Raw genomic sequence first — 14,851 nt, forward strand, 5'->3', positions numbered from 1 at the left:
GTCCAGAGGATGATCTACTCTTGAATGATAATAATTTTGCTAAAGCTCGGGTTTCAAAGAGTTACCCAAGAAAAGTAAACTGTAGAGTAATTTCCCACTGGAGTGATTTTCCTGTTGCCACAAGGGACTGATACGCAATGCGTTTCATCTCTGCAGATGATATACTTCAAGGTTCAGGGTGTACAGCAATCACATTTTTTGAATCCCCCTACATGGGGTAGTCTATGCAAGGCACTAAGTCAACTTTTTCATCATTAGAAACTCCAGATTCAGCGTTTTGATACAATGAACCTGTCATCATTGAAGTGATATATTATTTTTTCAGTTATGACAGTGAATGAAGGACATTGATAAAAAATAATAAAGAAAACCTTTCTTTTCTTTTCCTTTCTTTTTTTTTTTTTTTTTTTTTTTTGAGACAGAGTCTTGCTCTGTCACCCTGACTAGAGTACAGTGGCGTCATCACAGCTCACTGCAACATCGAGCTCCTGGGTTCAAGGGATCCTCCTGCCTCAGCTTCCCAAGTAGCTAGGACTATAGGCTTGCCACCACACCTAACTAATTTTTATCCTCTGTAAAGATTGGGACCTCACTATGTTGCCAGGCTGGTCTCAAACTTCTGGCCTCAGACAATCCTCCTGCCTCAGCCTCCCAAAGTGCTGGGATTACAAGTGTGAGCAACCACTCCTGGCCAAAAAAAGTATTTTAATTGGGAAAGATGTATTAAGCACCTGCAGGGGAAATTAAAAACCAATAAGACATGGGATCTACCTTCAAGATGTTTATAATTCAGTGGGGGAAACAGACAAGTTAAACAATGGCTTTGTAAAGAATAAATGTTATGATAGAAGATGCTAACTAAGGAAGCTCAGAGGAGGAACATCTGATTCTGACTTCCAGGAGGAGATGTATAAGTTAATTCTTAAAGGATGAAGTTCAGCTAGCTAGATGGGGAGAAAAAGACCGAATATTCCAGACAGAGGAAACACCACCACCATCAGGGAATTCAACCTCACTGGCATGAAGGCTGCCTGTGTACTCCCAGGAATGGACAGAGAGGCTGGGGTCAGAGCAAGAAGGTATTTGCATAGCTAAATTTTAAACTTTATCCTAAAGGCACAGGGAGTTACTGAAAGTTTTTAGTAGGGCAGTGACAGATTCAGAGACCTGATTAATATTCTAGAATATTCTTTCTGCCTGCCACATGAGGGATGGATTGAAGGAAGTGAGGCCAGAGGCCTTCCATCCAAGAAATGGAAGAAGCGATGAGGCCCTGAAGTAGGCAGGGAGATAGAAGAGAAGTTAAGGGGAGTGGTTCTCCAGGACTTAGTGACTGGTTGGACATGGTGGTAAGGGTAAGCAGGCTTCTGGCTTGGGAGCCTGGATGGTTGGGAGTGCCAGGTCGGTAAAGAAAGATATAGCAGGAGGAGCCAGTCTGGAGTGGACAGAGGCATAATGAGTTTTAGAAAACCTCAGTCCTGGTTTTATCATTTATTAGTTGTGTGACCAAGAATAAATCACTTAACTTTTCCGTAAAATTAGGAAAGTGGTAAAATACGCAGATCATGTTGCAGCAGGTTCAGCTGCCTGCTGCCCAAGAACCGGACGTGACAGGCTTGTGTTGGTGAAGGAAAAGGGTTTTATTCAAGTGTGCCAGCAGCCTGAGGAGATGGCGGACTGTTGTCTCAAAGACCATCTCATTTCCTCTGCTTGCCAAACAACTTATAAAGGGAAGGGGTGAAGGGGTAAAGGGGTAAAGGGGGTCAGTGGCAGGAAGCAAGCTTTGTGCAAGGCATCATGACTTGCTCCATGGTTATCAGCAAACAATAGGTCGTGCGTTGAATCTTGTCATCAGCGGTCTGTGGTTGGCCTGTTCTGGACTCTTGATCTGTTTTTCCTCAAGATTCTTCCCCACTCCTCCCCTCCCCACCTTCCCTCTCCTTTCCTTTCCTTTTCTTGGCAGAGTCTTGCCTTGTTCCCCTGCTAGAGTGCAGTAGCATCATCATAGCTCACCAACCTCAAACTCCTGGGCCCAAGTGATCCTCCTGCCTCAGCCTCCCAAGTAGCTGGGACTATAGAAGCACAACACTGTGCCCAGCTAATTTTTTCTATTTTAGTAGAGACGGGGTCTCACTCTTGGTCAAGCTGGTTCAAACTTCTGAGCTCAAGCAATCTCCCCGCCTTGGCTTCCCAGAGTGCTAGGATTATAGGCGTGAGCCACCACACAGGGCCCAAGGTCATTTTCTAATCTTATGCCTGGCAGGTGTGTAAGCAAGCAGCAGGTTAATTCTAAACTTTTAAGACAGAACAAACCAAATGCATACTAGAAGCAAGATGGCTTCCCTTTAGCTAGCCTAGCATTATAGTCTGAATGACCCTTGGGGGTACCTACAATCATATGGGTCTAATATATATGAACGTGCTTTATAAACTTTAAAGGGCTGTTCAGTTGTTAGTTATTACATATACAATAACAGTTTGCAGCTCATGTGGAAATGATTTTAAGGGTGCTAAAAGGCATCAATCCCAAATGTCTCCTACCTCTAAAGCCCCTCCAGCAGAATCCTTACATTATAAATGCTCATTTAATTTTCTTGCCACCAGACTATAAGTTTCCTAAGGATAAGGAATGGGTCTTGTTGGATCTTTTATTTTCAGCCTCTATCTAGCCAGTGCCTGACACATTAGAGGTTCCCAAGAAATCATGAGTCAGTGCATGAGGGCATTTTATCTTCAGATATCCTTTTTCTGACTACAGGTTTATGGAGATATAATTCACATACTATACAATTCACCTATGTAAAGTGTATACTTCGGTGGTCTTTAATTTATTCAGATTTGTGCATCCATCACCACAATTTTAGAACAATTTCGTTAACCCCAGAAAGCAACTCCCGTGCCCATTAATAGTCACTCCCTAGTTCCCCTCCACCCCCTGCTCCTCAGCCTTAGGCAACCACTAACCTCTTTCTGTCTCTATAGTGCCTCTCCTGGACATTTCATATAAATGGAATCTACAATATTTGGTCTTTTGTGATGGGCCTTTTTCACTTAGCATAATGTTTTCAAGGCTTATCTATGTTGTAGCATTTATCAGTACTTCATTCCCCTTCTTTTGTGGGCTGAATGATATTTCATTATAAAGATATACCACATTTTATTTATCCATTCATCAGTTGATGGATAGAATTTCCCTTTTAGAATGAAATGTTTATACAAAGAGAAACACAAAAAATTCCCCATCACAACAGTATGGATTAGAGCATGGAACACAGACAAATATACTTTGATGTGGAAGAGGGGGAACAAAAGCAGGAATGAGTTATTCTTCACCCCTCCCCACTTTTACCTCCTTCCTCTCCTACCCCTCAAAGAGGGCAACCTGGGAGGAGAGCCAAGGGCTCTCCAGGAGGGAATGGTCTCCTTGCTTAGCTGGCCCTTCCAGTTCCATCAGCCTTGGGGTTTATGTAAACATGAAGACTACAGTCAAACACCACCTGCTTTTATGTCTCAGGCAGTTTCCTAGTTCTATCTTTCTGTTCCCACAGACCACTAAACTTACATTGATTTGCACTTTTCTCATTGTATTGTAATGGTGAGTACAGGAAAGAGCACAAGGTCTGAATCAGACCATCCTAAATAGTTCCACCACTTACTACCTGGTGACCATGGTGAAGTTACCTATTGATGGGCCTCAGCGTTGTAAAAATTAAATGAGTTATTAATAAAATAGGGGAAATGTCTGTGATATAGTAGAGTGAAAGGGACTTAAAAATCATTTAGTCAATTTGACACTCCTGAGATACATATAAAAGCTCAGGGTATTTACTTGTAATTTCTTGAAGCAAACAATATAAAATAACTCGCAAAGCTCTGAGTACCCCAGAGCCACCTACCTTCTTGATGGCATTGCATTGCCAGGTTTACCTCCTTGATCTGACAAAATTGGGTGTTTCCTTTTTGCATTACTTGTACTCTCTCCTGCCTTATGCCGGTTTCAGAGCGCCTTGTCCATAATTGTCCAGGTCCCCAGAAAGTGCCGCCCTGGACTATAGGGTCACTCACTTCTCTTTGAAGATGCACATTCCCTAATACGTGAATTTGCATTTTCTGTTTCTTAATTTTTCTCTTATTTCCAGCTCCTTCTTTCCCCACCTCCTAGTATTTTTTGTATGGTTGTCCACTGCCAAACTCCCAGTTTTTCGGAACTTACTAACAAAAAGTTGCACCTAGACAATTGTGGATTCAAATTTTGGGTCTATTTAGCATCTCTCTTTCTCCACCCACAAAACAGGGTTAAAAATACCCATTTTGTAAAGTTGTTGTAATATGTGGGTAGGAAAGAGCTTCATATGTGGGCAATATTTAAAGGTAACGCATCATTACAATAGGAAAGGGCTGACCCTTCGCGGCAGTTCTAGTTTTGAGGCTGTCGGGCCCTTTAAGGCGGCGTTGCCCTAGTAGCGGGCGCGGTTCTTCCCCACCCTCCGCAGGCCGGGGGCGGGGCCTCCTAACCCGGAACTGACGGCTGCGCGGAGCCGGCGCCGCCAATCCGCGTCCCCGGAAGGAGCCATCCTGCGGCACTTGAGCCAGTGAGTGAAAGCGGCGCCGCCCGCCGGTTGTCGGCGAGGCAAAGCTGGTGTCCCCTGCCTCTTCTCGTAGGGCTCCCCCAAAGAAGGAGGGCGAGCAGCGTGCATTCGCACCGCGCCTCCTTGCGTTTCCGTTCCCCAAATAGGGCCTCCCCATCCCCCGCCGCCCAAGCCCTGCGTGGGCTGAGCGCTCCATCCCCACACTTTGGTCTCACTGCGGCGCCCAGATTTTGTGTGGCCTCCGGGTCCCCGGCCCCTGCCCTGTCGCCCCGCCGCTGGGGCTGTGACCGCCCTGCCCGCCGTTCTTCCGCTGCCACCGCTGCCGGCACGATGGGCAGTGAGCAGAGCTCCGAGGCCGAGAGCCGACCCAACGATCTGAACTCCTCAGGTCGGTGTCCTAACCTCCCATCCTCCTCCAGCCGGCCCTGTGTGCTCGTGGAGCGGGCTGCTTCTCAGCCTCGTGGGGTCTGGGACGGCGGACGGGAACGCATTGAAAGCCCTCGCCATGCTATTAAAAAAAAAAAAGTCACCATCTGTCCTAGCCTTGATTCCCCTGATGGAAGTGAGTGCCTATCACTGCAAGCTAAGCCAGCGTGGGCGCCCATGCCCCTTGTTTGTTTTCAAAACAGCCGTTACTGCCAGCTACAGCCTACTCTTTAAAAAGACGACCTAATTAATTTTTGGCTCTAGTGCTTATGGCTAACATAGTGAGATTTGGCTCACACAGTGAATGGATCATAGACAAGGACCTCTAAGAATCGGCTCTTTCTTAAAAACGGGTTTTAGAGGTTCCTTTTCAGGAGAGGTGTGTGTTAGGTGTACAATTGCTTTGACTCTTGGGTGCAAACCTCTCCAGAAACAGCTTTTTCTCCTCAGAAGGCGTCTTGGCCCCTTTTCTAATATTATAGAGGTTGGCCAGATAGCAGGCTCTGGTGTTTCCCCTGTCCCCCCAATGTCCAGTTTTCTTAGATTTCTATCAGCTTTTCAGGTGGGAATGGGATTGCAATATAGTGAGTGCTCAATAAATAAAACAGCTGATGTTTAACTGAGGACCTTTTTTTTTTTTTTTTTTATCGTTGTTACAAACCCTAGGACAGCTGGGAGGGCCATAGATAAGCTCTGAGGTTGCTAATCCAAACTTGTTGAATCTGGGGCCTAAAAAGAGTTCCCTGGTCTTAGAGCTGCTCTGTTCTTGGTAAGATTTGTAATTCAGAAGTGTGGAAGCTAACAGATCTAGGGATGTTTCACACTGGAGTGTGTCCTTCATTCTGGGGTCTGGATTTGGAAAAGCTTGAATGATGGACAGCATGTACTAGCTTTGTTACATTCTTCTACTTCCTCGGAAGACCCAGAGTGTCATGTCTATTATAACAAATATGGTGATAATTGCTACCTCTTACTTTCTTGCCTCTATGACGAGCCAGAAACATATTTTGGGAGGAGTATGGCATCTTTTAAATATGCTAATGTGATTGTTTGCCAATAAACCCATAGCACAGGCTTATTTTCTTTTTCTTTTTTTTTTTTAAGAGATGGGGTCCCAGTGTGTTGCCCTCCTGGGCTCAAAATCCTTCCAAGTCCCAAGTAGCTGAGATACAGGTTCATTTCTCATGTTAGAATTTGCGTATTCCCTTGTGCCAAGTGCTTTACATACGTATACCTTTAACCCTTGGAGTGACCCCGCTTTACAGATAATAGTTAGCTAGAATGTTGTGAAGACCCCTTTCCTTGGGGGTCTAGAGAATGAGAAATAACACTTAATATGTAGCAGGAAAGATTTCTGGCATGGCTTTTGTAAAACATTAGATAAATTACCAAAAGAGGTTAAGAAATCTTTCTTGAGCAATAAAAGCAGAAATTTTTGTGAAAGTCTGACTGCCAAGCCTCAGGAGACTAGCTTACAAGAGGCAGAGCAGTTGTATGGCATCCCTGGATCAGTCTTAGAGACGTGACCATAATGAATCTGAGAATATTACCTTCTAGAGCATAGAACACTTTAAAGGTTCATTCTCGCTCCAACTAGGAAGATATTAATATTGGGGGGGGGAGGATGTCTTGGCTCTGGGATTCCTTTATAGTTTGAATCGCTTCCCTCCAAATGGATTACATTCTCCCAAGGAACTTGACCTGCCTCTCTAGTAGTCCTCCAAATTTCTGACTTCTGCCTCAGCCTAGAATGGACCTACTAATTATTGGACTAATTAGCCCTTCTTGGACTAATGCTGTAACTTTAAGAGTGATGGGGGGCTGTAGTCTCAACTACTTGGAAGGCTGAGGCAGGAGGGTTGTTGAACCCAGGAGTTTGAATCCGGCCTGGGCAACATAGACCCTATCTCTTTAAAAAAAAAAAAAAAAAGTGAGGGAGCTGGATCCTCAGGAGTAGACCCATCATCTGGGGTTGAGACCAGGGGTTTTTCCCATGACTAAGATTTATGAAACGTCCTGGCCTACTGTAATGGGGTGGATAGATAGCTTTGCAGCCTCAGTGTCACAGGGATGGGCCATGTGCACTAATCTGAATTTTGCCTCAGCCTAGAATGTACCTACTGATTATTGGACTAATTAAGGGACTCCATAGACCTCCAGTTCATTTCCTAACTGATTCTAGCACTACTGACCTTGGGCAAGTCACAATCAAATATTGTATCCTCTTCTCATTTGTAAAATAGGGGTATGTATCAGGAGGATCAGGAAAATTAAGGAGAAATTAAAAACAATAGGCTTATACTTTTGTGTGCTGCATAATAAAATATGTTTATTCATAAAAGAAGTTCATACATGTTATCTGTTCCTGTAATGTCTGAGTTTTTAATACTGTAGAAAATATGAGTTTTCCATAATTCATCTTCCTACCCCCAGTGCAAGATAACTACATTTTGTTGTGTAAAAATATTCTTTTTAATGACTATACTGAAAACAGCTTTGGTGAGGCAGAGGTGGCCAACTAACATGCAACTCCTAAGCTGTGTAACTTTATTTTCAGTGACTCCTTCTCCAGCCAAGCATAGAGCCAAGATGGATGATATTGTGGTTGTAGCTCAGGGCTCCCAGGCCTCACGGAATGTCAGCAACGATCCTGATGTCATCAAGCTGCAAGAGATTCCAACCTTCCAGCCCCTTTTGAAAGGTAAGAGGTTGCATTTTGTCTTACCTAAAGTTGCCGGAGAGGTTTGTATAGCCCCCCTACTCTCGCCCCATACATCCATGTGCCTTACTCATCTCCTTTAGGTCTTTGCATATGTGGCATGTTCCCAGTGAAGCCTTCCTTGACTGCCCTATTTAAAATTGCAGTCCATTTCCCTGCCCGTTTGTCTCTGTAGCATTTAATTACCATTGACCTACTGCAAATTTGTTCACTGTCTGTATTTCTCTGCTGGAATGTGAGCTCCATGATGGCAGGAACTTTCTGTTATTGTTCACTGTTAAATCCCTAGTGCTTGGAATAGATCCTAGTATGAAATGAATGAACAAATGATGTTGAAGTTGGCCCTTCCCTGCTATATTTCCATGAAAAGATTTTCATTCTTGTGATCTGGACTATGGGGTGACTAGTTCAGATCCATGGAGAAAATCCCCCATCACCACTGATACGCTTGTAATTAATCCTGGCAGCTGTTTTGTATGAGAGAACAGCATGTGTTTGAGAGGAGAGATTACTCACCTGATTAGCATGTATTGAGGTGGAAGATGTAGGTAGTTACCTTTTTTTTTTTTTTCCTCTGGTCTTGCTCTGCCACCCAGGCTGGAGGGCAGTGGAGTGATCATAGCTCAATGTAACCTTGAACTCCTGGGCTCAAGTGATCCTTCTGTCTCAGCCCCCCAGGGAGCTGGGACTACAGGTGCACACCACCGTGCCTGGCTAAGTTTTCTATTTTTTGTAGAGATGGAGTCTTGCTACGGTGCCTGGGCTGGTCTTGAACTCCTGGCCTCAAGCCCTCCTCCCACCCCTGCCTCCCAAAGCGTTGGGATTACAGGCGTGAGCCACCACGCCCAGCCAGTAGTTAACTTTTTAATATGAAGGCCGTAACTTTATTATTTTCCTATCTCTGTTAAGTGGTAGAGATGATTTTCTATTACCTGGGTGATGTTTCTCCTGTAGGAATCCCTCAGTCCCCTACATTCTCACTCCCACCCCAAAGATTAGGAAATAATGAATATAAGGCCCTGGTTTACTTAAGCTGATATAATATAAAACATCTTACATTTGTATAGCTATTTGTATTAAAATGTCCCTCCCCCACACAAACATACACATATTATCCCTTTAATTTTTACATCGTTAAATGTGTTTGAATGATTTCTGCAAAGATTAGACAGCTGGCATATATCGAGGTTGAACTTGAACCTTCACTGATGTCAAATCCTGTATTAGTTACACTATTCCACACTGTACTTAAACAAAAACAAATGGTGCTTTATAGATGATCCATGTATCATCTCATTCTTCCTGGCACTTCATCTGCTTTACAGATGAAGAAATAGAAGCTTTCAATCTCTTCTCCACAGGCCTCAGGGTTAGACTTTGGTAAACACTCTGGCTCTTACATAAAACAACACATTACATCCTGTTACCCATCTTCTTAGTTTTCATTATTTTGAAGAATAATGTGATTCTCCAAAAAAGCCAACATTAATGAAATTTCCATTTTCACATATTCTTGTGCAATCAGATTAAAAGACACAGATAGCCTTTATGTTTAGAAACTTTGAGCTGGATACTTGTGTTTTATACTCCTTCCCTTCTGAAGTTTCACGATGATAGTACTGCCTGTGTTGGAGTTTTCATGTCCCTACTTCCTATGATCTCCATCCTCCCTCTTCCTAAACTCTTCTGATCCTGGGTTGGGCCTTATGTGACCAATCCTTGTCTCACTTTAGGGCAATATTTAAAAACAAAAAACAAAAACCCAGAACCTTGAGATGTATTTAACAATTTTCTGGGATTATTTTTTAGCCATTTGAAATACAGTTGACCCTTGAACAATGAGGGAGTTAGAAGCACCAACCACCTTGTGTAGTCAAAGATCTTAGTATAAGTTTTGACTTCCCCAAAATGTAACTAATAGCCTGCTATTGACTAGAAGCCTTACTGATAACATAAACAGTTGATATTTGTATGTTATGTATTATATACTGTATTCTTACAGTAAGAGTAAACTACGGAAAAGAAAATGTTATTAAGAAAATCCTGGGCCGGGCGTAGTGGCTCACGCCTGTAATCCTAGCACTCTGGAAGGCCGAGGTGGGTGGATTGCTCAAGGTCAGGAGTTCGAGACCAGCCTGAGCGAGACCCCGTCTCTACTAAAAATAGAAAGACATTATATGGACACCTAAAAATCTATATAGAAAAAAAAAAAAAAAAAGAAAATCCTGGCCAGGCACAGTGGCTCATGCCTGTAATTCTAGCACTTTGGGAGGCTGAGGCGGGAGGATCACTTGACGCCAGGAGTTCCAGACCAGCTTGAGCAACATAGCAAGATCCTGTCTCTACGAAAAATTTTAAAAATTAGCAGGGTGTGGTGGCATGTGCCTGTAGTCTCAGCTACTTGGGAGGCTGAGGTGGGAGGATCACTTCAACCTCAGGAGTCTGAGGATGTGGTGAGCTATGATGACACCACTGCACTCTAGCCTGGAAGACAGAGTGAGACCCTGTCTCAAAAAAAAAAAAAAAAAAAGAAAGAAAAGAAAAAAGAAAATCTTAAGGAAGAGAAAATATATTTATTATTCATTAAGTAGAAGTAGATCATCATAAAGGTCTTCATTCTTGTTGTCTTCACATTGAGTAGGCTGAGGAGAAGGAGGTGGAGTTGGTCTTGCTGTCTCAGGGGTGATAGAGGCAGAAGAAAATGCACATATGAGTGGACGTGTGCCATTCAAACCTGTGTTGTTCAAGAGTAAACTGTAGTGCATATTTGTGATGATAAACTGACTAGTAGGGGAAGCATCTAGGAGAAGACCTGGTGTTAAGGGAAGCTAAACTCTGATTTAAAATCATCACTGGGAACTCTAAAATTGAATAATTAATGTGATGCAGCCAGTGCAGAGCCGGTGCGCTTTGTTGCACTGATAAATGGGTTTTAACTGAGACTTTGCCACCAACTAGCTGTGTTGCCCTGGCATTGTTTTTCTTTTTCTTTGAGCTTTGGTTATTAAGAACATTGAGAGTAAGTGTGGGAGGGAGAAAAGCTGGTGAGGAGCAGGTTACAGTAAGAGGTTATCTGGGATTTGGTTAAGGAAGGTAGAGAAATCCCTTGATGAGAGTGGCAGGTTCTAGAAATGGCAACATGTGGCTGTGAGCAGACTACAAGGAACAAAAAAAACCAGTAGCACTTAAGATGATGTTCATGTTTCACTTGTGAAGAAGAAACATCTTAGATGGCGATTAGAAAAGATAGGCAAAGGGGAATATTGGGTGGAAACAATAAATATAACTATGATAATAGTGTTAATAGTAGCTAACCTCCCCAATACCTCTGCATAATGATTATCATTCTTTCCATTTTATAAGTTAAAACATTGAGGCTCAAGAACTTAAATCAATTGCCTAAAGTCACATGGCTATAAGTGATAGCACATCTTAAGTTGGCATCAGGACATAGAATAACACTCAGTTTCCAATTCTCGCAAAGCCCATTATAAAAATCACTAAGCTGTAATAGGAAATAGCATAATGGTATGAAGTTTTAGGTGCAGCATTTGTGGCAGAGCCTCCTGCTTTGCTGCCCAGTAATTTAAAGCCCTGCCCTCTGCCTGCTGGGCTGCTGCAGGGGCCACTCACCATTGTCGCCTTTACACGCTGATCTCTTTTTTCCCCCCTTTCCCGCTTTTAGGATGAGGCTATTCCTTAAAATAGTAAAAAGAGCCACACAGTGAAGGCTGTACCCCCCAGGTTTGATTTCAGAAAGCTTTTATTCAAGTTAATGACAGTTTATTGTTTCAAAACAATATATTCAAGTGATACACAGAGTTCACTGTTGTTCCATAATGTCATATGATGTAATGCTAATGCTGGTGGGTGATCTGCAGAGGCAGTGGCTGGGCGAGTTTGGGGCTATTTGTATGACTGAGGTAATGTTTGCATTTTTAATAAGCAAGCAGATTCTTTCTTTGGTCTTAACCCTTTTGCATAAATATGCCAGAATATAATTTATGCTCCATAATCCAAATATCTGTTACTCTTTTTTTTTCGTCAAAAAGATTACTATTTTTCATAGCAACTTCTGAATTAGCCATTTATTTTGACATGCAAAGCATTTAATAAGAAATGAAAGATTAGCAAATTAGAGAGTAGCAATAAATGGCCATGAGAGAACACAAAATCAAAATAATAGTTTTGATGTAAGTAAAATTCCAAAGATTAAACAAGCCATTGTAGATTTCTTACTTAAAATTCAGCCACTCATATTTTTAAATGAATCCTACTCTATTTTATGTCATTCTATAGAAATGAAATATTTGTAAAAGAAATACAATATTGTTTATGTTTTATGTATAAAAGTTATAAAAATAATTATTCTATTCACTCTTGGTGGATGAATATATGCAGACATATACAAACGCATACATATGACATTCTTTGCAACTGACCTCTCATTTTTATTACTGACCTTGGATACAACGTAAGAGATTGTCTTGCTGTCTAAGGAAGAGACTGTCCTTTAATAATAAGAACAATCAAGCATATATAGTGTAGATGCTTGAGTGATACTAAGCTTCTTTGTTGGGAGTTCAGTGTTTGGTTGTTAAGAACTTGGTGCACGTGAAGTAGATTTTGATCATTAAAAAGACCCTGGGGGCCAGGCGTGGTGGCTCACGCTTGAAATCCTAGCATCTTAGGAGGCCAAGGCAGGAGGATCACTTGAGGCTAGGAATTCCAGACCAGCCTGAGCAACATAGTGAGACCCTGTCTCTACAGAAAAATAGAAAAATTAGCTGGGTGTGGTGGTGCACACCTGTAGTCCCAGCCTCTGGGGAGGCTGAGGCAGGAGGATTACTTGAGCCCAGGAGCTTGAGGTTGCAGTGAGCTGTGATGACGCTACTGCACTCTAGACTGGGTGACAGAGTGAGACTTTGTCTCACAAAAAAAAAAAAAAAAAAAAACAACGAGCCTGGAATTTTTCTTAGTGGAGCAAAAATCTCATGGAACAACAGTAAAAGCTTTCACATCACATGGAACACTGAGAATTAGTGCTTGAGATTGCAGCTGGGGAAGAGTGAAGCAATGAAAAAAGGAGATAAGGAGAGAGCATAAGGGAGCTAAATTTCAGATGAGCAGTTTCTTCACATCCTTCTCACTGACTCATCTATCAACCAGTCAAATAAAATAAAGATAGAAAGTCTTCGCATTCGTCAGACATCTGCCTCTCGCAGCTATCAGACCTTATCATTGCATTGGAAAATGACAAGCCAAAGGAGGGGATGAAAGACCATGGTCTTCTCTGAGTGGCTTAAAGGTAATCTCTAAGCCCACGGTTGATTCTAAATATATTTTCCCCCAAACACCATATTTGAAAACTAGATAACTTATTCCTGATTACCTTGTAGATTTGTGTGTATAATGGCTCTTCAGTTAACCTTTTTAGCATGAATTGTTAACGAGCAAAGTATTAGCCTTACTCAGAAGAACAGGTGAGTGGTTGCTTTAAATAGATTGAAAAGGTGAAGACATCTCATCAGAGCAGCCTCACTTTTTCCCTCACTCCAGCAAATTGCTGTGTGCCTGCATCCATTCTTGTTTCTTTCCATTAAATCTCAGAGAAGATGTCTATGCCTTTCTGTGAAATTTAATGCCTCTCTGTTTCATTCTTTTCTCCATTTGGTGTGACTTTGCTTCTGCTTTTTTTTTTTTTCCTCTCTTACTCTCTTGCATCTTGCTTATTGGACCTCTTTCCACTTGTTCAGATATATAACTCTTCCAATCTTTAAAACAGAAAAGACAGAGAAAATTTATTTCAATTCCATTGCTCTTTCTGGCTACCATGCTTTCTCTTTTCTCATCTCTGCTGCCAAACTTGCTGACCAAGATCTGCTGTTCCTGCATCCTTTCGACCTCTGCCATTCTCCCGGTTCTTGTGGACAGGTCTCATATACATCAGCTCATCAGTATTTGCTGCTTTGGGGGGTTACTAGTGTTCTTTTTTCATGCCTTAAGTTTTTTCTCAGTCCAAATCATCTTCCTCTCTTCATATTTACCATAGGTTTCTATCTCACTTATTAAACCTCCCTCCCTTTGGCTTCATGACACACCCTTCCTCCTTATGGTATTCTGGTTTCTCTGTCTTCTCATTTTTCTCTGCACAGCGTTTTACCTAGTGCTCTTTTGGAGAAGAGCCTTAAGTATTTTGAAATATAGACTTTTTTTTTTTTTTTTTGAGACAGAGTCTTGCTCTGTCACCCTGGTTAGAGTGCAGTGGTGTCATCATAGCTCACTGCAACCTCAAACTCCTGGGCTCAAGCCATCCTCCTGCCTCAACCTTCCGAGTAGCTGGGACTACAGGTGCACACCATGACGCCAGACTAATTTTTCTATTTTTAGTAGAAACGGGGTCTCGCTCTTGTGCAGGCTGGTCTCAAACTCCTGAGCTCAAGTGATCCTCCTCCCTTGGCCTTCCAGAGTGCTAGGATTACAGGTGTGAGCCACCGTGCCCAGCCAAAACATAGACATTTAGATGATTGTAAGTCTACATCATCAGCTTCAACTTCTTGTCTTATTTCTCCAACTTTGAACTAATCAGTACATCCAGGTAGTGTTACTTTAAATTCAGCATGCCCCATCTTCCACCTATGTATGTATTTATTAATTTTATTTATTTCTTCAACAAATACTTATAGGATTTTATTTTATTAGGTGAACAATGTACATGTGGGTGTAGCATTCTATTAATATAAATGTCAATTAGGTCAAGAAGTGGTAGGTTTTGTTCATGTCTCACATATCTGTATTGATTTATTTAATTTTATCACTTAGTGAAAAAGAAGTGTTCAAATATCCAGCTATGATTGTGAATTTGTCTATTCTTTTATTTTGTCAGTTTTTGCTTGATGCATTTTGCAAGTCTACTATTAGGCACATACACATTAATGATTATATTGACTCTTTCATCATTATGAAAATGTTGTTCTATCTATGGTATTACCCTGTCTTGTAGTCTAGTCTCATATTAATATAGCCACTCCTCCTTTCTTATGCTTACTGTATGCATAGTATACTTTCTACTTTTTTATTTTATTCTTTTATTTATTTTTAACAATTTCTTTATATT

General features: G+C 41.8%; 1 protein-coding gene across 2 annotated transcripts in view; it reads left to right on the forward strand.

The window, feature by feature from the left end:
* Positions 1–4,619: 4,619 nt before the first annotated feature.
* BORCS5 (BLOC-1 related complex subunit 5) overlaps positions 4,620–14,851 on the forward strand; it is a 78,593-nt gene continuing 68,361 nt past the window's right edge. Inside the window, exons 1-2 of one of the 2 annotated variants that reach the window (XM_069490248.1) lie at positions 4,620–4,977; positions 7,573–7,716. In XM_069490248.1, coding sequence (XP_069346349.1) covers positions 4,920–4,977; positions 7,573–7,716 — 202 coding nt within the window. In that variant the 5' untranslated portion in view covers positions 4,620–4,919. The remainder of the gene's footprint in view (positions 4,978–7,572; positions 7,717–14,851) is intronic. The other variant, XM_069490249.1, reaches the window with a different exon arrangement.

This window comes from Eulemur rufifrons, chromosome 16 (genome assembly GCF_041146395.1).
Source record: "Eulemur rufifrons isolate Redbay chromosome 16, OSU_ERuf_1, whole genome shotgun sequence".
Lineage (NCBI taxonomy): Eukaryota > Metazoa > Chordata > Mammalia > Primates > Lemuridae > Eulemur > Eulemur rufifrons.